Source organism: Sebastes fasciatus, chromosome 11, assembly GCF_043250625.1.
Source record: "Sebastes fasciatus isolate fSebFas1 chromosome 11, fSebFas1.pri, whole genome shotgun sequence".
Lineage (NCBI taxonomy): Eukaryota > Metazoa > Chordata > Actinopteri > Perciformes > Sebastidae > Sebastes > Sebastes fasciatus.
Window position 1 is genome coordinate 14,333,196 of NC_133805.1, and position 21,591 is coordinate 14,354,786.

General features: G+C 39.6%; 2 protein-coding genes across 2 annotated transcripts; both read right to left on the reverse strand.

The window, feature by feature from the left end:
- Nucleotides 1–391: 391 nt before the first annotated feature.
- copb2 (COPI coat complex subunit beta 2) lies at nucleotides 392–8,651 on the reverse strand. Its single transcript, XM_074650900.1, has 22 exons — nucleotides 8,490–8,651; nucleotides 7,778–7,915; nucleotides 7,228–7,314; nucleotides 6,454–6,580; nucleotides 6,167–6,315; nucleotides 5,805–5,951; nucleotides 5,435–5,534; nucleotides 5,199–5,341; nucleotides 4,801–5,000; nucleotides 4,542–4,652; nucleotides 4,359–4,447; nucleotides 4,165–4,271; nucleotides 3,832–3,975; nucleotides 3,512–3,642; nucleotides 3,102–3,309; nucleotides 2,794–2,904; nucleotides 2,425–2,639; nucleotides 2,178–2,316; nucleotides 1,847–1,984; nucleotides 1,650–1,727; nucleotides 1,237–1,446; nucleotides 392–869 (listed from the first exon to the last, which is right to left on the reverse strand). The coding sequence occupies exons 1-22, from the start codon at nucleotides 8,490–8,492 to the stop codon at nucleotides 774–776; spliced, it is 2,871 nt and encodes a 956-aa protein (XP_074507001.1). The 5' UTR covers nucleotides 8,493–8,651; the 3' UTR covers nucleotides 392–773.
- Nucleotides 8,652–10,608: 1,957 nt separating this feature from the next.
- On the reverse strand, nucleotides 10,609–20,649 carry pcyt1aa (phosphate cytidylyltransferase 1A, choline a). The gene is made up of 9 exons (XM_074650912.1): nucleotides 20,306–20,649; nucleotides 16,734–16,847; nucleotides 16,211–16,310; nucleotides 15,838–15,954; nucleotides 15,244–15,395; nucleotides 14,936–15,014; nucleotides 14,470–14,612; nucleotides 14,141–14,329; nucleotides 10,609–13,104 (listed from the first exon to the last, which is right to left on the reverse strand). The coding sequence occupies exons 2-9, from the start codon at nucleotides 16,845–16,847 to the stop codon at nucleotides 12,886–12,888; spliced, it is 1,113 nt and encodes a 370-aa protein (XP_074507013.1). The 5' UTR covers nucleotides 20,306–20,649; the 3' UTR covers nucleotides 10,609–12,885.
- Between the last annotated feature and the right edge of the window lie 942 nt (nucleotides 20,650–21,591).

Here is a 21,591-nt window from a genome sequence, read left to right on the forward strand (position 1 = left end):
ATTGATTTTGGTGATGCTTCATAATTCATGATACCACTGCCCAACCTGAGCAGAGGTCTAATAATCAGCCTGCGTAAGTGAAATCGCCAGTGTTGGTATCTTATTGGTTTTAAAAGTCTGAATGATCTATTTTCAAGCGTATTTGGCATCATCAGCGAGTCAAAGCATGTAATTAGAGATGAGTTATATCAGCATTAACATACTGTAACTTGATATTTGCGCAATACACAAGCTGGATGTTATGACAACTAGTAACATGTTAATATCTTGTTAACTGGAAGATGCAACATTCATTACTCTATAATCAAAGGCTTCTTTCATAAGGCTACGTATTGAAACTGTAGTATCACTGTGTTTTACCATCTCGTACGAAACACTCTCAAGTCAAATGTGAATATGTACAGCAACCTCAGTTTATTGGACTGACTGAATGAATGTTGATTCCCCATTACAGACAACACAAAGCAAATAGTGAATATACCATATCGCTGAATGGACAGTTAGTGAAAGTTTCTCAAACAATCAATAAATGGTGTACAAAATGGAGAGTCTGAAATAGACATGACGTGTCTACTGTTCTTCTGAGAATAAAACATTACTGATATCATCATCATCATCATCATAATCTATTTAAATCCTGCCACTGCAGTAGGTGGACATGACAATATAATATTTTTACGTACAAATACAAAAAAAGGGGGAAAGGGTGTTTGGTCTCTGTCTTTTTTTTGTTTTTAAATAAGCTCTGAAGAGTGCAGAGGAGCAGAGTGGTCTCAGTCATCTAGAAAGTCATCATCAAGGTTAACGTCTGTGGTGTCGATGTCGTCCAGCTCCATGTTGTCCAGGTCCACTTCCAGCTCGTCCAGATTCTACATAAAGACACACACAACAGACAATGTTTTTATAAGATTTATTCTTCCCTTAAAATGTTATTTATTTATTTATATTTTGTCTCAGAATCATGTTTCTTTTTAGATTTTATGTGAGCCACTTGGAACTGGATTTTTTTTAATATAAATTGTGTTACAATACAACTTAAGACATTAAGAACACAATTGCCAATTGAGAAAATTCCCTTCTATTTAAATAAAAAATACATAATGCTACAAAATGATTCAAACAATTGCAATAAACAACATTTGATTGACTATTAATCTATTAGGATTGAGTAGCAGCAACCATTGTATGATCTATAAAAATCTCATTGTATATTTTTTTCATGGTGACAATGCTAACCTCTTTTTGTGACTCAGGGACTTCCTCCTCCTCCTCTTCCTCCTCCTCTTCTTCTTCTTCTTCTTCATCCTCCTCCTCCTCTTCTTCTTCTTCTTCTTTGACCACTGCTGTAGGAGCAGCAGGTTCAGGCTGTGAAGACGTCACAGCTGCTACTGCTACTACTGCTGCAGCGACGGGAGCTGCTGCCACCGACTCCTCGCTAGCCTGCGTCTGCCGGAGAAAAAGGAGTCGCATAAAGTTTGAACATCACTGAGCATTGGTTCCTCTAGTTTTTATTGAACCTTTTGTAAAATCCCATTTTTACTGATTACAGAAGGTGCACAGGGTGAGGGGATAGCTGCAAACGGTATGTAATCAGGTTACTATTAGATAAAAGTTGTCTCAAAAGAAAATGTTGGATACTGCAAACAAACCTTGGGGACGTTAGGAATGAAGGTTCCTTTGGGCTCGTATCCCTGAGCCTCCTCAAGAATATTCCTGTCTTCGTTGAGCTGAAAAATGTTGGGAGTTTGTTAAAATACATGAGAGAGGATTGAGATACAACTGTAGAATTATTGTCGGCTCATGACACAACTACCTCATTTGTCAATTTAAAGATCGTGCAACTCACCGTGACGAGAGGATATTCTTTTGCAGGCCTAGTGGTGCCCAAGCAGGACTCTCGGAGATAATGCTCCGCTGCAAAGGCTTCTTTCAGCCCGGGGAACAGATTCTCGTACTCTGTGGGGTCTGCTAGGGACTCCGCCGCCTGTAATGAACATTCAGTGTCATGGTCAAGATATCCAGATATTAAAACTCTTTTATTCTCTTTTCTCTCAAGAATCGAATTTAAATTGTATTTTTCTCCACATAGATTGGTGGTACTGCAGTTTTTTTTTAATCTTAGTTTTACAGTTTTTTTACTGTATAAATATTTTTTTCAAATAAACAATAATCCTGACCTTCTGGTTGACCTTAGCCAGGTTTTCCCTCCACAATTTAACCACGCGGGACACCTGACTGGGCAGGTAGGTGCGAGCCAGGAAGGCAGCTTCAGGCAGTCGGTTCGTCCTGATCAGAAGCTCCAAACACTGATCCAGACTGCGGAGAAAAGACAATATGTAGAACAGTTACCACATATTCGATGTGATCAATGCAGATCTATTCCTCCTAATTTTACCACCAATGTCACATTCATCTGGTACTCACTTCCCCTGCAGGAAGTAGGTCATGAAGGCCACGTTGTTCTTGCCGTCCTTCTCTGCCCCCTCGGCCAGCTTGCCCACCATCGTGGCGTTACCGGAGGCTGTGGCGAGGAGGAGCAGGCCGCCGTAATCCTGGGCGTGGTGCAGGCACTCCTGGGCCAGGCCGAATTGGCACTTGCTGATAGCCAGCTCCGCTAACTGCTTCCACTTCTGCTCCGACTGCAGGGGTTAGAATGACAGATATTAGTACTGGACAGAGAACCTGACCTGTGAAATGACAACAATGGGCCAACTCTTGTGAGCCATTGTGAATGGTCTGGTAAGGTTTTTTAGAAGGTGAGAATATGGGATATGTTATAGAGTATGCTCTCACCTCTGCCTCCACAGCCAGTTGGTAGGCGATCTTCAACTCTCCCAGCTGCAACGCCAGCTCAAACCTGTGTTCTGGGTCTGTGGACACAGCCAGCGCCTGCTGCTTGAAGCCCTGAAGAGACAAAGAAATAAAACCCATCAGCATCCTACAAGCACAAACTACATCCTTTCTGGATTAAAAAAACTACAGTAAATACATTATTAATTAGGTAACACTGATGCTACATGACTTCATCAAGCTGGGTACAAAAAATACTGCATATATTCTGTTAAATTAAATAAAAAAGGAAATCCACATTATTTCCTTACCTGTTTCTCCAGGAAGTGGGCCACCCTGGTCCGCTGCTCTTTAGGAATTGTGGGAAGCACCTTGTCAGCCATCCCAAAGTCCCTCCTCATTACGGCAGTCTGATATTCCAGGACGGAGACCAGCAGGGAGTAGCTGACAATGTTGAGCTCCTTGTCTCCCAAATATAGACGGTCATCTTTTGGTATGTAACCCAGCAGGTACATGGTTCTGCAGGGAGAGAAGGCAGTATGTGTAAAAGATGAAGCCTCCTCCAAAGCAATCAAAAACACTTTTAGAGTTTAGCTGCTATTTTAGTTTACTGTATTATTCTTAAAAGCATAAAGTTTACAAGTTTCTGAGAGATATACACAGTGCGCACAATCTTTAAATGCAGCCACTTAAATTCCAGCTAAACCATCTTTATTTGTACCTGTCCAGGTGAGCAATAGTGACGATCTCTCCTCCTACATAGTAGTTGAGTCTGTTCACAGAGCTGGTGTAGATGAAACAGTCTCCTACCCAGAGCCCAGTCTTCACAATCTCCTGGATCTCTCCCTGGACCTGGGCATTCAAAAACAAACACAAAGGTGATGAATGTAAGGGAGAGTTGTAAAAGTGAATAAAAACACTCCTTCATTCTAATTATAAAGTTGAAGCTTTGTAAAGGAATAGCACTCTGTGGGTTTAATCCAGATTTATTAGGAAATACATTAAAACGAATGTTTAGCACTGAAAGTTAAAAGCACCCACCTCGAAGGCATCTTCAATACCATCCTCGGTCACTCCTTCATTGTTCTCTTGAGAAGCAGCTACTTTCTCTGACATATAACGCAGAATGAAGAAAGACTCCTCTGTGGCGATGCAGACCAGTTCACCAGAGTCTGACCAGAAGATCTGGAGAAATTATGAAAAACAGGAAAAAGAGTGAAGGACAGAATGAGACAGAAACAGAGTTACTAAAATTACTGCCTGGACGATAGCCTTTCTGTAGCCTTTAATATATTATTTACATACAGTGCTGCTTAAGACACATTTATATCAAACAGACACCAGGACCTAAAATGAAAAGTAAGTCAGTCTTACGTGTTTGGGCTGGATCTCGATGCGGCGGACCATCTCTGTGTTCTCCCAGTCATAAAATGCCAGGCCGTTCACTGACCTCACCCCAAGCAAGAAACCTCCATAGATCCCTGCAGGGAAGAATGGGAACACATCCAGTGAGGAATACAGTCCACTTCCAAAACCACAACTCTATTATACAACAATGTTCACATTACCTTCAGCTCCAAAGTCAGGCTTGAAGGATTTCTTTTCTTTGAAATTTTTGAAGATTTTGACGATGCTGTTGCTTTCTCTGATGGCATATCTGTTATTATAAAAAAAAGAGCGTAGCAGTTAACTCTCTGATACAGAGGTATACAGCAGGGAAGTATCGCACCTATTTGAAACAGCATACTTACTCAGACGAGTCGTGTGCCCAGGCAAACTCCTGCGCTGAACCGAAGCTCTTGTTCCTCAAAGCCATAGCAGTGTAGATGATATACTCTCCGTCTCCACACACCACAACAAACCTGGTGCACACAAAAATGCATAAATAAGTGACAGAGATCTTATTGCAAATTTACGTCTCATCTGGCTAACAAAGATAAACACACGTGGTGCTCATGTATGCCTGTTTCTGAAACAATCATAACCGGTCTGGGGTGAGTGTATGCATACCTTCCATTAGGGTTATGCTGGATGGTTTGGGGGTAAATCTCACAGCTGCCCATGTCTTTGACAGCCAATGGCAGCCTCTCTCCATCCTTGATCTCAGCGTCGCCCATGGCCTTCAGGTTGGCTTGCTGTATCTCACTGTGTTTAGCCCAGATGATTTTTCCATTTGTGTCCATAGACATTGCCGGCTCCTCCCGACCAACCTACACAGCAGAGAGAGACAGAGATATTTGATTATATCCATATTATATTTCAATCTTGATGTCTTTTATAGATAAAACTCCTTTGTAAGCCACTTACAAACTAATTTCTCTTCTGTATTTAGCAGAATGTAACTGCATATAGTGAGAGTTTCTTTACAATCAATATACATTTTTAAATATTGTTCTCTCTCCGCTCACCTTGATAATGATGCTGCCTTCGTCGTAGCCAAGCGCCACATTGTTGGAGCCCCTGAGGCCGCACACACACCACACTCTCTCCATGCCGTAGTTCAGAGTGCTCTCCAGGCGGTAAGTGCTCGAGTGCCAGATACGCACCGTACCTACAGAGGGAGGAGGTAACGTTACATAAAGCAATGATCATTAGGGCTATGAGGTGAGATGCATTGTGAACAGGGGTAAGGGTTCCTGCTCACCGTCCTCTGATCCAGTGATGATGATGGGCAGCTCAGGGTGGAAGCTGACACAAGAGACGTTCTGGGCGTGGCCCTCCAGAGTCTGAACACAGGTCTTGTTCTACAACACACAGTTAAACATTTATATATAAATACAATACTAAAGGATGCTCACAGAAAGGACATAGCAGATCAATGATTAAAACATACTCTTTTGAGAACTATCAGCTCTTTTAGTAAGCTATAGTTGTTGACCTTTTATTAAACATAATGTAACAAAAGACTATTTTCAGCAGGAAATTAGCCTGTGCTCTGCTTAAGAGCTTATTAGTTCCATAATCTGTGTTACTCTCACCTTCCTGTGAAGGAAGTGAATGAAAGGTTTTCTAACCTGGTAGTCCCAGATCTTGACTTGGCGGTCATCAGCCCCTGAGATGAGGTAGGGCTTGTCTCCTCCACTGTAGTAGTCAATACAATTGACTCCTTTCTCGTGACCCTCCAAAGTGAAATTGGGAGACGAAGAGCCTAGCTGCCAAACCTGAAACAACCCAGAGGACACAGCAGAGAATCACTGAATGCACTTCAGACACCTTTTAATTATATGTACATTTAAAAAGGCAAGAATGTGCTTAATCTATAGTCATTAAAGAAGCTGTAGTACTGCAGTCGGATCTGGGTTTCCCACAGTCCCAATGACACGATAAAATTACCAAGTAAAGATGACAACAGCAACAGCAAGTGGTCCCTCCCTACCTTAATGGTCCTGTCCAGGGAGGCACTGGCAAACTGGTTGTTGTCCTTGGGGTTGATGACAATCTGCATGACATAGTGAGTGTGACCCTCAAACACCTGGCTGCACGACCACTTCTTCTCCCAGTCCCACAGCTTGATCAACATGTCATCTGCACAGAGATACATTCATGCTTGTGTGCACGCAATAAACATGCATTTGACGACACTGGAATATAGAGACCTTTGAGTTTTTTTAATCAATATGTTAGAGGACTATGTATCAAGACATCATAAGTTTACTAGCGTACCGCTGCTGGTAAGGATGTAGGGCTGGGTCGGATGGACGGCGATGCAACGGATGTAGTCAGAGTGGGCCTCGAACATGTGGACACGCTCCAATGTGTTGTAGTTGAACACTCGGATCTGCATGTCATCCTGCGCAGGGAGAAAAAAAAGTTTGAATATTAACTGAGTACGTAACTCATTAAAAATACACAAAAGAGCAAAGTACGTTACAAAATCAGCAGTTGGTATATGCTATTTGAGTCTAACACAATGAGAAAAATGTAAAGCAAGAAAATCAGATGTGAAGCCTAAATGCAAACACTGATGTGACACCACTGCTCAAGGTTTTACTGCACATGCCCACATCACACTTAAATCGCACCAAATTAAACATCATACTCTCAGGTTGATACTATTACTTTATAAAACTGCTGAGGTTATGGATAACAACTGTCAGAGTCGTGAACCCAACAAGGTTCAAGGTTCTTTAATTGTCATGTCAATTCCGGCAAAGCAGTCATTGGCAATGAAAATCTTTGGTCTCAGCAGGTTTCTTCAACAATGCTCATAAAATATGTATATATAAAAGGAGAAAATCCCACAAGTAAATGTAAAAGCAAAATGATAATCTAAGGCATAAAACAGTCCGGTAAAATATTGTAAAATTGTAATTTTGTTGACAACAGTATTTCAGGTGGGAAAACTGAATGTAAACACGATGTAGTACGTATATATAATATATATATATATATGCATGATGAGAAGTCACAACAACGCAATCAATGGATGTAACTCACCGCTCCTGTAATGACCCAGTTCTTCCTTGCCACAAACTTAGAAGCTCTGACAGGGAGGTCACACACCTCAAAGGTCTTGACCAGAGTCTGGAAAAAAGAACATTGATGAATCGGTTAGCATCATCATCACTGCTTTTATGTGTTTTATCAAGTGTATCTTTTACAATAAAGTGACATATTCAAGCGTGGATGTTAAGTTTAGTTATCAGTGTTCTTTGACAGATACAGATACAGATAGCTTTATTTATCCCCGTAGGGCAATTCAGTTTCTGCAGTCCACCGAGACATATACACATTCATACTACACAATCATCAATGACAGAGGGAACACAGTATATGGCATATGGGGAGGTGCAAAATCAATAAAAGTACAAGAATAAAAATATTTGAAATAAAAACAATAAAAACAAGACGAGATAAAAGAATAAAGGAATAAATAGAATAAAGTGCCAAGAGTTATTCTGCGGAATATTCTTTAATAGCGGAAGGAATGAACTGTAATGCATCATTGTGTGTATGGGAGTGGCCCATGGATTAGTGATGATCACACCTGTGTTTCGTGGTTCCACACACAGACACTGCCGTTGTACAGACTGGCCAGCATCCATGGCTCAGTTGGGTGAAGGTCCACACTCTTCACTCGGTCTGACCTGGCAGTCAGCCTCCGCTTGATGTCCAGCCTAAGAGGCTGAAAAGACAAAAGGACATGGTCATTTCATGATGTGGTAGCAGTAAAACCCGCAATGAAGCTTCTTTTTGTCCCCCCATTTGTCTTTAGATAGTTCTCTTTTAATGCAAATTTTAGTGCTTTCAGTGTTTGTGAATTGTATTTTATCTCTATTTGTGTCAACGTGTCTGCAGCTTTGTGTTCTTAGCCAGGTCTCCCTTGGAAAAGAGGTTCTTAATCTCAATGGGACTAACCTGGTTAAATAAAGGTTAAATAAATAAATACAAATAATGTAGTAAAGTCAAAATAACCGTTAGCATGCTAACATGTCAACTAACATATTTCAATGACATCCATAATCCTAAACGTGAACATCCTCTCATAATGAATCCAGTAACAGACTCTTTAACACATAATAACTGAAGCTCACAAACAGCCCTGATTATTACTGTTATTATAGCCGTTAGCTACATGCTAACGCAAGCTAGTTAGCCGCTAAGCTATCTCCAATACAGTTTCTCTGTCCTTTTAATAATAAACCAGGAGCATTGGAGAAACAAAACTTATTTATGAACCATTTCTAAATGTCTCTTACCATGTTTTATCCCCGTGTTGTCACAATAAGATCCCGTAAATGAGAAGCGAACAGTTGTAATCTGGGTCCAAATGCTGCGACTTCAGTGAACGGGAGCACTGGACACTGACGTGGAACTTCCTGGAACTCAATCTCGCGAGAGTTGAGCTTCTGGAAGTGGTGACGTGACATGAAGGTCTGTTACAGGCGATGGGGTGACACCATACATCCATGGAGTGACACGGTGACATTCATAAGAACAAATGGTACCACGCCAACTTTCCTGCACGTTATTAATGGATTCAAACAATATAGCACCATCTTACCCAGTGTTAAAAACAAAAAAGCCATTAAGACCTTTAAAGGGGACATATTATGCTCATTTTCAGGTTCATGCTTGTATTTTGGGTTTCTACTAGATTAAGAGATTAGGATAAAATATTCCTTTATTAGTACCCCAGTGGGGAAATTTGCAGTGTACAGCAACAAAGGGGGTAGTGCAAAAAACAAGATGCATCAGCTAACACAGTAAAAAAGAGCTAAACTAAGTGTAACAAAATATGAACCATTTAAATAGAAGGAAGTATAAAAATAGGAGCAGTATATACAGTATTGACAATAAACAGACTATTAACAAAATTGCACAAGTGGAAAATGATATTGTAAAGTGAGAATGAATGAATGAATGAATGAATGAATGAATGAAATTCCACCTGAAAATATCAGGTGGAATTTGGAGCAACCTGTCGCTGAAGGAGCTCTCCAGTGCTGAGATGGTGACATTCATAAGAAAAAATGGTCAGGAACCACGCCAACTTTCTTGCACTTTATAAATGAATTCAAACAATATAGCACCATCTTACCCAGTGTTAAAAACAAAAAAGCCATTAAGACCTTTAAAGAGGACATATAATGCTCATTTTCAGGTTCATGCTTGTATTTTGGGCTTCTACTAGAACATGTTTATATGCTTTAATGTTCAAAAAACACATTATTTTTCTCATACTGTCTGTCTGAATACACCTGTATTTACCCTCTGTCTGAAACGCTCCACTTTAGTGCATTTCAACGGAATGGCAACGAAATTACATTGCTATGAAACAGCTTGGGTCCATGTTTACATCCTGTCAGCTGATATCATTCACATACACTGCAACAGGAAATAAACTGGGACACATTTAGTATGATTACGTTTAAAACTGTGAAATGGTCTAAATATTGTAATTTGTGACATCACAAATGGACAGAAATCCTAACGACTTGTTTTAAACGCAGTTTCTGAATACGGGCTGTGTGTATTCCTCCATGGATTGAGTGTTTGGATACTTTAACAGTATTTATATATCACTTTAACCTGCTTTATAATATAAAAGACATGAAAATGTCACTTTTTACTATATGGGACCTTTAAGTTATTAAATTAATATAATATGATGTATATAAACTAAAGTCTGGCATTATGAAATATATTTATTTTTGTTTTGTCTTCTTTTTTTGTATCCGTTTGTACCTCTGTTAATGAGCATGTGTTCAAGGCATAATGACAGAGGAAAAAGATGAGGCCGTTGGGAGTATCAACATTTTCCTCAGATCTATTGTAAAATTACGAAGAAAAACAATTTACGATATAAAATTACAATACATTAACTTCTTATGCACGGAAAAATTAACTACCATGGCCTCCGCCATTTCTGACAACGTCAACAAACACGTTACAACTCGTAAACTCAGAGCTTTCAGAGACTTTCTACTTACACGGTCGTGAATACCACAAGAGGGGGGCATTCATATGGACTCTTCATGAACACGATAAACAAGACCCCATTTGAAGGCACCAATGTACTGCTACCGGAAATAAACTGGGACAAATTTAGAATGTTTACATTTAAAACTGTGTAATGGTCTAAATATTGTAGATTTGTGACATCACAAATTGACAGAAATCCTGACGGCTTGTTTCAAAGACTCAGTTTCTGAATACGGGCTGTGTGTATTTCTCCACAGATGGAGCGTTTTGATACTTTTACAGTATTTATACAGCAATTAAACCTGCTTTATAATATAAAAGACCTGAAAATCTAACTTTCTATATGGGACCTTTAAGCCACTTGAGACAAAATAATTGATCAAGGTCAAGAAATGCTTTGGCCAACATGTTTAATACATTTTTCCTGTCTTGCCCTTCCTCTACATCTAGGAAATTAAACAAAAATAACCCCAAACAGTAAAATAACACATGATTAAAACGCTGTTAAAAACATTTACATTTGTATCTAGCAGTAGTGGCCGTTATTGGCTTGCCACTTGAGTCTTTGCCATCTTGAACCTGAACAGATTCCACAAGAATCGAGGCGAGGGTTCCCAAAAGTAGCTTAGCACCAAAATCACGGCTGGATTTTGCTCAGAAAATTATACTGGCTTTGTACTTTTAATACCAAAAGTAGGAATTTATAACTGTGGAAATTCTTTTGAGTTATTTCCCAACATTTAAAATCTGATTTACACCCACAAGAATAGAGGCAGTCTTTGTCGCTGCAGCAAGATTTAAACCACAAGTTCTTTTTGGGAAACCAAGCCTAGAACAGATCAATCCCACGTCTGTCGACATTTATATTAGAGTCATCTAACAGTATTGCGTTACATCTTCAGATCACCTGTGAGGTTTCATTTTGCGGTTATATAGGAGACACAACACATGCTTTAATCACCGGAGATGCAGGACACACACACACACACACACACACACACCGAGGCCGGAAAATCTCAAATATGCGACCCAGTCACATTGCTTCAGTGCTGCAACAATGGCTCTGTTCAGAAAGGAAAAAAATAATGCTCATACTTTGTGCTCATCTCAGGAAACAGAATCAGTTCAGGGAAGGAGGTAGCTACATAAATGTTGATCATTGATGCATAAATCTGAACCCCTCACACCGTTATGTGACACAGTGCCGTCCAATCTGCCAAATACATCTTTAAACCGATGGAGTCTGTGTGCACACACTCAGAAGTCCTGAAGATTGGTGCAAGATTTGGAAAAAATACCCAAAGTCCTAACTATTTGGGACGACCTTGTATATTTTTCCATGTATGTGTGCTACTAATGAGGAAGCCTTACTCATAACAGTGTGCTTATGACTCCAACTAACGGAAATATGTAATTTCTTATGAGACGTAGGGAATTTAGACAGTTCTCAGGTCTTCTTTGATTTATGAAAACATAATACTTACTATTGTCATCACATGTTTATCAGATGAAGATTATTACTTCCCTACAGGCCCAGGTGATGCATTAACAAAAAGAAAAAAAAATATATATATAACTCCAGCCTTGCTCGTGTTGATTCACTGCTCAAACTGTCACTTCCAAACAGAGATGATTAAGATCTGTACAGAGGATAGAGAAAGGAAAGACGAAATCTACAAAAATAAGTATTTCTACATCAACATTGAAATGGGTCGTCCTCGCAAGACTTTCTTTTTACGTCACGAGAAAGGCGTCCAGTTTGAAACTCGTCTTCCAAAGACTGATTCTTGTCAGCAGACGAAAAAACATTTAAAAGCAAATATAAGCAGTAAAGTCAAAGCTGAATCCATGTCTGTCAACAGATGGTTGACCGAAGACGCTTCAAACATGCCGACGTAAGAGCTTGCACGCACAATCACATGCACATACACACAGACACGCACGCACAGCCCCAAAGCAGGCAGACAAACTTGGAGAAAAGCTACTGTTTAGTAGACGTATAACACTCGACTCTCATGTTCAGCTCAGATTTGATGTAATCTGGAGTTTCCCTGCTATTTCAAAAAAAGTCAGGTGGGTTTCTAGTTAGTACGAGCAGAATATAAACTGCCCCACATGAGCAGATCGTTTAAATGTCCAGTTTTCTGACCTGCTCTGAAAACTGGAGATATTCAACAGTGTCTCTGTGAGGTCTCACCTCTCCCACACCAAACTAGATGCGCTGTTCCAGCAAGGGACCAAAAACCTACGAGCCCTCCCGCTAAAGCCATGACAAAAACATAAACCCCTACCTCGCTACAACGCCGACCTTAAGAAAACCGTCATAGATGGAAGAGTGCACTGAGTGTGACCCCTGCAAATATTCCTAAGTGACAGTGAGTGACTAATAAACTCAACATCAAAAGTGACAGAGATAAATGAGACTAATTTTCCAAGAACTCAGATGACTAGTGGTGACTTTTACTGACCTTTGCACGAAAACAAAGAGGACATAATTGGCTGTTAAAAAGAAGAGCCGTGGAGAAACTGGCTGTTACAGTTAATGTGAAACTGAAGTGCTAAAAATGTCAAAACAAACAAAGAAAAATGGAAGCAGGAGCTTGATGAAAACCACGACAGCTCAGTAGCGTCTGACTGCGGCCCGACAACAGTGAAGGATTCAAACGTGCTCTAGTTTTCGTCGTCTTCGTCGTCATCCTCGCTGATGAGGTATCCGCGGGCTCCGCTGTGGTGGGGAGGAGGTGAGGGAGGCGGGGAGGTCTTGTTGAAGAAGGGGAGGCGGAAAGGGGGAGAGGGGGAGCGCTCCTCGCGGGTGGGACTGCTGTCGGGGCTCTGCCTTGGGCTGATGGCCTGAAGCATGCGGCCCTTCCCTTCCTTCAGCATGTGCTTCTGTGGAGGTCAGACACAAACATAATGAGATCATCTGTCATATCAACTGATGATACAACAGCAAATAATTATATTTCATAACATGAAAACTATTCCTTCAAGAAATTGTAATGTATGAATACAATCAAATCTTCTCAAATGTTGGGTCATTGGCATGAAATCGTATCAACTGGTTGTGTATGACCTAACAAAGATCTAAAATAGAAGTTAGGGCTGGGCAATATGACGATTTATATCGTCAAAACAATATATAATGTCTATTGTATATATTTTTCTATAACATTTCTATCGCGATATAAATTAGGCCTATATTTATTCATTTCTTTCCCTATAATGTCACTTAAAACTGTTCCTTTTGCACTCAAGTTCTTAAAATTAGAAAATACTTATCAAGTATTTAATACAAAAATAGGCTTTACCATGTGGTTATTCAATATAGACTACTTATTTATTGAATTACCAGAAAACATGCTGTATGGTGGTATATATCGTAATCGAGATCTGAAATGACCTATATCGGGATAGATTTTGGCCATATCGCTCTGTCCTGATAGAAGTTACAGACGCATGCACAGTACTTTGCATGTTCTGTAAGCATACTAAAAGGTTTTTAGGTTGATGAATATTTTTCATACTTTACAGGCAGTCAGCTGTTACAGTCATACCAGTACACAGGTGGAACATAGTCACAAGTAAGTCCCAAGTCAAGTCAAAGTCCTTAACAAGTCATTATGCAGACTTTTATGCCGTTTTAAAATGTAATTAACTAATTAAAGTAGTATAGTAAATATACTGAAATAATGAATGCTTTTATAACTATGAATGTAATTATAACTTTTAAATAAATCAAGTGTGCCTTGGTATATAATTACACGTGTGTCACTGAGACAAATGTTTCCCAATTGGTGTGTGTCATAGATGATAAAGTCCTCCTTGCAACATGTCTCCCAGGCCATCAATGGTGTAAGAGGGGTGTGTTCTTAGTGCTGCCTGATTAAAACAGTGATTAAAGACCAAACTAAACCAGCATCCTCACCAGAGCTCCCTCAGGACCAAACATCTGCAGGAAGTTGCCGATGAACTCCCTGGATTTCTCCTCCCATTTCTGGATGAGGTCGATGCTCTTCTCCTCCACCTTCTGGACGAACTCTTTGCTCTTCTCCTCCACGTCACGTACCTTCCGCTTCACCTTGTCCACGCGCTCCTGCAAGTGGTACTTCTTCTCCTGATAAAGAGTGAGGACAGCAGAAAGAAGATGAGGTGTGTAACTGCCACATATTCAACTTGAATTACAGCCTTCACATAACAAGCTCCGTCGCCGTCACACCGACACTCGCACAGTTAAACCAAAGCAAAGTTTCGTACGTTAATGAAGCTGACGTTGAGTTCCTTCGCCGTGTATCCTCTCTGCAGGTTGCGTCTGACGTACACGTCGTAGTCACGGACTATGCGTGTGATGATGTCGGAGGTGGAGATACCCTCTGTCCGCTGGGTGGGAGCGAACATACCTGTGGAGGGCAGAGGGTGATGAAAAGGTCAGTAGTCACCAGATACAAAAGTATGAACAGTTAGCCCTTCATTTATATGTTTGTGTGAATGTGTGTTTGCATGCATTGATTTATGTTCTTAATACTCAATCATTGTAAGGACTATATACTGTATTCCACTGACCCATGTTTCTTGTAATTTTTAAGTAACAACACTAAGAAAATGGATCAAAATGTGTTTTTATAGTACTATGCAGTGCCACACGTGCATCGGAAGCAGTAGTAAATGCTGAACTGGATCCTGTAATTACTTGCGTACCACACCAACACTCTTGGTTACTCACCAGCTTCCTTGATGTGCTTGTACACGTCATCACTGCCAGCTGAGGAGTATGGGATGTCGTCGTGGGCCACAAAGTCAATCTAGAAACAACACACATACACAGTAGATTCACATCTACAAATTGTACAAAAATACACAAAGAAACGGCAGGGCAAAGGTTACAGAGGATCAGGGCATGGAGGCTTTCCAACTCATTCTTTTAGATTATTTTATTTTCTCAACTCAAGATTTCAATGAATAAACAGGCAGTTTCTCTAATTATTTAGTTTTGTCTTTTAACTCAGGTGTTTCTCTGTTGCATCCACTCACGCGATGTTTTTTGAGGAACTCTGGCGATAACGTCCAGGGAGCGTTTCGCACTACTTCATCCACGTAGCGGCAATGTCTGATGGCATCGTATCGCTCGTCCTCGTTCATCACTGTGAAGCCCTTGTATTTGTGGGTCAGGTCATCACTGCACACTTTGAATAGTAAAAACAAACACAGAAATTATTGTTTGAAATTATTTCAATTCCAAAGAAAAAACATTTTGAAGCTGGTTAACACAGAAATGTTTTTAAAATGATGGAGGGGGAAAGCACTCTGATCTACTGTTACTTCAGCTTACTATTTTTACTGTATTGCAATGAAAAACAGCTTTGTTTACCCTTCCCATTATTATAAGAAAGACCTATCAAAACCACTCAGAAGAAGCAGGTGGTGGACGACAATCATAAGATGTATCAAATGACCTCAGAACATCTAGTAATATCTCACAATATCCCAGTTAAGTTTCCTTATCTTGCACTATTAATTATCAGAACTGGAACTGTCTTGATTGTCTTCCTGTTCACACTTACAAAAGAAGCAGCTGATAAAGGGTATGCTGCTGTGAAAGCTGGACACACATCGTCACACACTTACCTCCTACGATGAGGTGTGTATTTGGGAAGAGGCACTTAGCCTGCATGAGCGCTCTGGCGTGACCTGAGTGGAAAACATCAAAGATGCCATCTGCATACACCCGCACCGGTCTTTCAACTGGACGGAGACAGGATGAAACATGCAGAGATAGATTTATTTATTCTGTACAGACTAAAATTGTACGAGTTTGTTCATATTCATGACTGTACTCAAGACTGAGAGGAAATGTATTGTTACTGAAAAAAAAAAAAAGGAGAATATGTATAAGAGAAACATGAGTTGAAAGGTTTCTTAAGACCAAGAAGCATCAATCAGAGTGAGAAATTGTCAAAGAAAGTCATACTAAAGGACAGATTGAAAGAATCAGACCCACGTTTTGTTCCCCTCTTTGCCTCTTCCATGGTGACTCTCTCATAGGGTTTACCATCAGCTGGCACCAGCTCATCTGCGAAAGGTGCAGGGTGCTTTAAACCCTAAAAGACGCATACCGACAGAAGGGGAAGATGTTAGTGATCAAGGAAGTTTTCCATTTATTCACACAAAACTGTATAGCTGGACACCATAGTGAATAATCTTCTCTTCCCTGGTTGGATAAAGTAAAATCATCACGTTCTTATTTCGTAATGTTCTTTCCTGGAACGATCTGATCATGTGGAAATCAAGCGTGTTGATGTTGGGGTTACGGAGCGGATGTCATTTTTTAAGCACACTAACTCATCGGCCGACATAAAGGCTGAGACACGACGATTCAGACCTCTGTAGAGAAAATACCTTTTATATAATAATGGTGAAAAAACTGTGGGAGAGTTTAAACTCTTCACTCTTCTATTGGTAAATCAAGCCAAGCAAGCACAAACACGCTGCTCAATGACAGCCAAAGAACACAGCTGACTCACCACAGTACATCTGGGGATTTTCCCAAGCCTCTCTCCCTCCTCGGTCTCCCGATTGGAGCCCTCTCTTCTCCTCTTTCTGGACAGCAGCAGCCCGCTGGAGCTTTGGGCCTCCATCTGTGTCAAATGCAAAGACAAACGCAATTAAAACACTGCCGCATACTTCACATGCACCATGCACTGCTTTGCCATCTTCTAGCATGATTAAAAAAGGGACACATAGATGCAGACACTCAGTTTTACTCTGTATAATGTGCCCACATTCTAGACATGAACTGTATGTATTATAATTACAGTACGCATTATATAGCATACAGAACTGAGACGGTAAATCGAGACGACAGTGAGGTTATGGCAGGGGACATTTCCTGAGTCAACCTTGACCCAGTAACAGATGGAGAACACAGTATGTGACTCGGCACAATGAATCACCAGGAAGCATTGGATGGAAAAATAGCAGCTTTCACGAACACACACATGAAGGTCAACTGGAAATTTAAATAAAACCATCTGTTTCTTCAACATAAAACATATTGTTCCTAACATACAGAACATGAACCATGTACAGCCTGCTGTTATTCTGCTGATATTTCCAAAAATCAAGGGTGACTAAGATTAAGTTAACGTCACATTTGGCATCATGGGATCGTGACGATTTCAGCTGACGACAAAATGTTGTATAGGATTTCAACAAGCTCAACATCCTGGGTATCTGTACTCGATATCATAAAGTAGGGTTGAAAATAACTCATCACTTTGGTCATTGCTTAATTTAGAGCTGCAACGATTAATCAATTAATTGTCAATTATTAAATTAATCAGCAACTACTTTGATAATCAATTAATTGTTTTTTACGTGATTTTTAAAGAAACAAAAGTCAAAAAGTCAAAAGTCATTCCAGCTTGTTAAATGTGAATATTTTCTGGTTTCTTTACTCCTCTGTGACAGTAAACTGAATATCTTTGAGTTGTGGACAAAACGAGACATTTGAGGACGTCATTTTGGGCTTTGGGAAACATTGATGATTGACCTTTTTTCACCTTTAATCAACAATGAAAATAATCGTTAGCTGCAGCCCTAGCTTAATCTGCTGATAATTTCACATACACCAAGCCCAACATCTTGAAATATCTTGTTTTGTCCACAAAACACTCAAAAAACCCAACGATACAAAACAAGAACAAAACAAAGAAAAGCAGTAACTTATCACATTGTAGAAGCTGGGACCATTAGTTATTTATGCTTAACTTTATGATTAATCAATTATCAAAATAGTTGCAGATTAATCTTAATCAACTATGCAGCACCAAATAAACCTGGAAGAGTCCAAGTTCAATTATCAGTGTCTTAATTAGAGTCTATAACGGTCCTGTGTATCCTAGTAGAACAAGACTGGGACCTAAAATAGTCTTTGGATTTCAACCTCACATTAAATTCTCTAAACAGAATTTCAAACACCCTCAAAGATCCTTCGTAGAGATCCCTCTATGAACGATGAAGGGACATCCACCCTATCTGTTCATATTTAGAGAAGCAATAGAAACTACTGCTGGTATCCTATCACAAGGGTTCCTGTGTTATGGGTCATCACACTTTATATTCCACACATTCCATCACGCCACCAAAAATGAAGCCACAGGTCATTAACGGGAGGGGTTCATTATTTTGAAATGCCTAGCCTCGTCGCTTCTTTAACTTGTTATTACGTCTTAACAACCCTTGGCTGTACTGTAGCTGCTTTGTCAGTTATGAAAGTGTGACTCAGTGCAACGGGCGACAGACGTGGCAGTACACGATCCTGTTGGTGACATCTACCCGATCCAACGCTGGCCACTTCAACCAATGACCCTCGGCCTCTTTCTCCTGCCAACAGCTGAGGACTGAGAATGAAAAGCCCTGCAGGTCTCTCACACATGCACTGACAGAAGAGATTTACATGTACTGCACACGCCATCATAACTGAAACAGGCTGCTATAAAAAGAAAGCAACAAAAGGACAGTGCAAAGTCTTGTTTAACCAGACGCTTTGCAAAAGAGGTCCATGATAGCCCGTGCAACCTTATTTAATAAGGCTCTAAATAAAAATCAGAGCATTCTTAGTAAATAAGATTTATATTTATAGTAGGTAAAAGTAGGTATCGCAAGTAATATCGTTATCGCGACATTCAGCAACGTTATCGCATATTGCATATTGCATATTGCATATTTTCCTTATATCCTGCAGCCCTAATTTGAAGCTTCATGGAGCAGCACGGCGTGGCTGACATGTTCTTCTGTCTATCTGTCTCCATCTCCCCCGTTTCAGTAGCCGGGACAGCACCACTGCCGCATTACTGCACACATGCACCCTTACACACAACATAACTAATAATGATTAATGTTGAATATGAATTATGAATAATGTTGTGGGATTATTCCTTATTTCATGGGCTATTTGGGGATTGTACACTGTATATTATCACATACTTATATGTATGAAAGAAAAACGAAGCATTGGAATAGTGATTTGATGGTTGAATACCATGGCAGCTGTCGAAGCTTCAAAGCATTTGGGTCAGCCCTATAACTAATAAATATTTTCATTACTGATTAATCTGGTAATTATTTTCTACATTCATTTTTAATCACAAATTCCTCAAAAATCCAGAAAATTGTGTAAAATTCCAATCACAATTTCCCAGAGCCCCAGGTGAAGTTTTTTTTTTTTAAATTGCTTCTTTAGTTCAACCTACGGTCCAAAACCCAAAGGTATTATATTTAAAAATCTAATAAAAGCAGCAAATCCTGGCACCAGATAATGTTTGTCATTTTGTTTGAAAAATAAAAAAGACTCAAAATTCATCAATGATCAAAACAGTTGCCAATTAATTTTCTATTGACTAATCGATCATTAGTGATAGGATATGTGCAATAACATATGCTGATCACGCAATAATTATCTGAAGGTCACTTTGTGCAAAAATCTGGCAAAACTGTAATCTGGCAAAACTGTCATCTCATCAATATACATATTGTATTTTTTCTTTTATATTGTATTATCTTTTATATTTATATAGCACTTACTAAAGTACTTACTGTAAACTGTCATTTGTGTGTGGACATTGAGATCCATCAAAAAAGTCACCAATGTATTCTGTTATTGTACTTGTAAAGTTGGTGCAATAACAAAAAGTACAGTAAAGTTAAAATGCGGAAATCAGATGTCTATTGTGTTATAAGACTATAAGGCCACTGGAATCCTTTTCCCTGGCCTCCGGATGGTTCCCCGGACCACACTTTGAGAACCACAGCCTTCAACTGCATTTCACACAATGTTCCCGATGTCTGCTTTATCACTTACTGAAACAATATCACTTATATAACATCAACACAGACATGCCAAGAGTTAACTTGAGTTAGCACAACACACAAACGCCCCCTTGGACTCACAGTTAATGACAGAAGTTAATTCACTGACTATAACTGATGTTGTTTCTGCTGCTTGTTCAGATTATGATTAAATCCTGGCTTACTTAAGATCAATATGCTAACTAGCATGTTATCTAACAGCTACTTTCTGTGTCTGCTCACTTACTGTTCAGTGTTTAGTCCTGGATGCTGCTCTGCAGGAGTGGGCGGCTTCCTGACCTCGCACTGCAAAGAGAAGCTAGCTGCTAGCTACCGTCGAATGCTAGCTAGCAAGCTCTAAGCTAGCTTTAGCCGTTAGCTCGCTGGTTAGCTGTTAGCTGACAACCGGAAACAACGGTTAAGTTACGTTGTGAGCTATCCCGGTAGACCGACGCCCTGGAGCTCCTCGCTGTGTTGCTGGCTGAATACTGCAACTACTAGCAGGAAGGACAAAGTCTGAGCAGTTGACAGCTTGTACTACAACGCTGACAGGTCAACAACCCGGGAACTACAAAACCTCCGACATCCTTAAAGGAAGTGACGTAACAACGAATCGGGTGTTTCCGGTGTTTGTATCGTGCTGCCACCTAGTGGAGATGAGCCAGAAGAGAAGGACACTTCAATAATGTGTTCATAATCAAGTAACATGCTTTCAACATATGCAATTATTATTAATTACAAAGGTAATTATGGAGTAAAATATGTTCTGTTTATGGATAATACTTCTCTCATGTAGGCTATAAACCGTTTTTGTAGATGTATGCATTGCTCACACATTCAAATAGGCTACTATGCAACAATTTCCAACACCACAATACAGTAATTTTAGTTTAAAAGTAGTTTACCTTAATCTTCTTTTTAATTTAATTTTTTTTTAGTTTTTATTTAAGGTTAAAGGAATACATACACATACTTGTAAAGGGACTTACAGACAGCAGCAACAACATATATAAACAAAAAAAAGAAACATAAGAAAAAGAAAAGAAAAAAGTACTACCCGTTGTAATAGTGCAGTGTCAAGAGATAAGTTCATATTCATATACATACAACCAACCTCATTTATAGATAAATATACATACAGTATATACATATGTCTATATCTACACGCGCATTCATATACATATCCACTTAGACACATTTGCTTACACAATTATCTATTCTATTAAACAGACAAAAAAAGAACATATTTACATCCCTTTAGTTGACCTTTATCGACATTATTTATTTATTAATTTTGTTTAACTCCAATCCTCACCCTGACTCAAAGTATCCCACCCACGCTCAAAAATTATATTCTGTTCTTTATTTCTATTAACATCCTTCTCAAGAACTGATGTTTCAAAAACATTTTGAAACGTTTAGTGTTTAATTGCTGTCTTTTTATAGCTTTAAATATAAATGCTTTCCCCATCATAATGATGATGTTCATCAGGTCTTTTCCTTTTTCATCATCCCTTAAATCACCAAAACATA

Coding starts and splice junctions, on each gene's coding strand:
- copb2 (XM_074650900.1), bottom strand. Junction 6,316..6,453: donor CTACATCCTTACCAGCAGCG/GTACGCTAGTAA, acceptor ATCTCTGTGCAG/ATGACATGTTGATCAAGCTG. Junction 5,952..6,166: donor CCCTGGACAGGACCATTAAG/GTAGGGAGGGAC, acceptor GGGTTGTTTCAG/GTTTGGCAGCTAGGCTCTTC.
- pcyt1aa (XM_074650912.1), bottom strand. CDS start 16,847: ATGGAGGCCCAAAGCTCCAGCGGGCTGCTGCTGTCCAGAAAGAGGAGA. Junction 15,015..15,243: donor AGTTCCTCAAAAAACATCGC/GTGAGTGGATGC, acceptor TGTTGTTTCTAG/ATTGACTTTGTGGCCCACGA. Junction 14,613..14,935: donor CAAGCACATCAAGGAAGCTG/GTGAGTAACCAA, acceptor TGCCCTCCACAG/GTATGTTCGCTCCCACCCAG.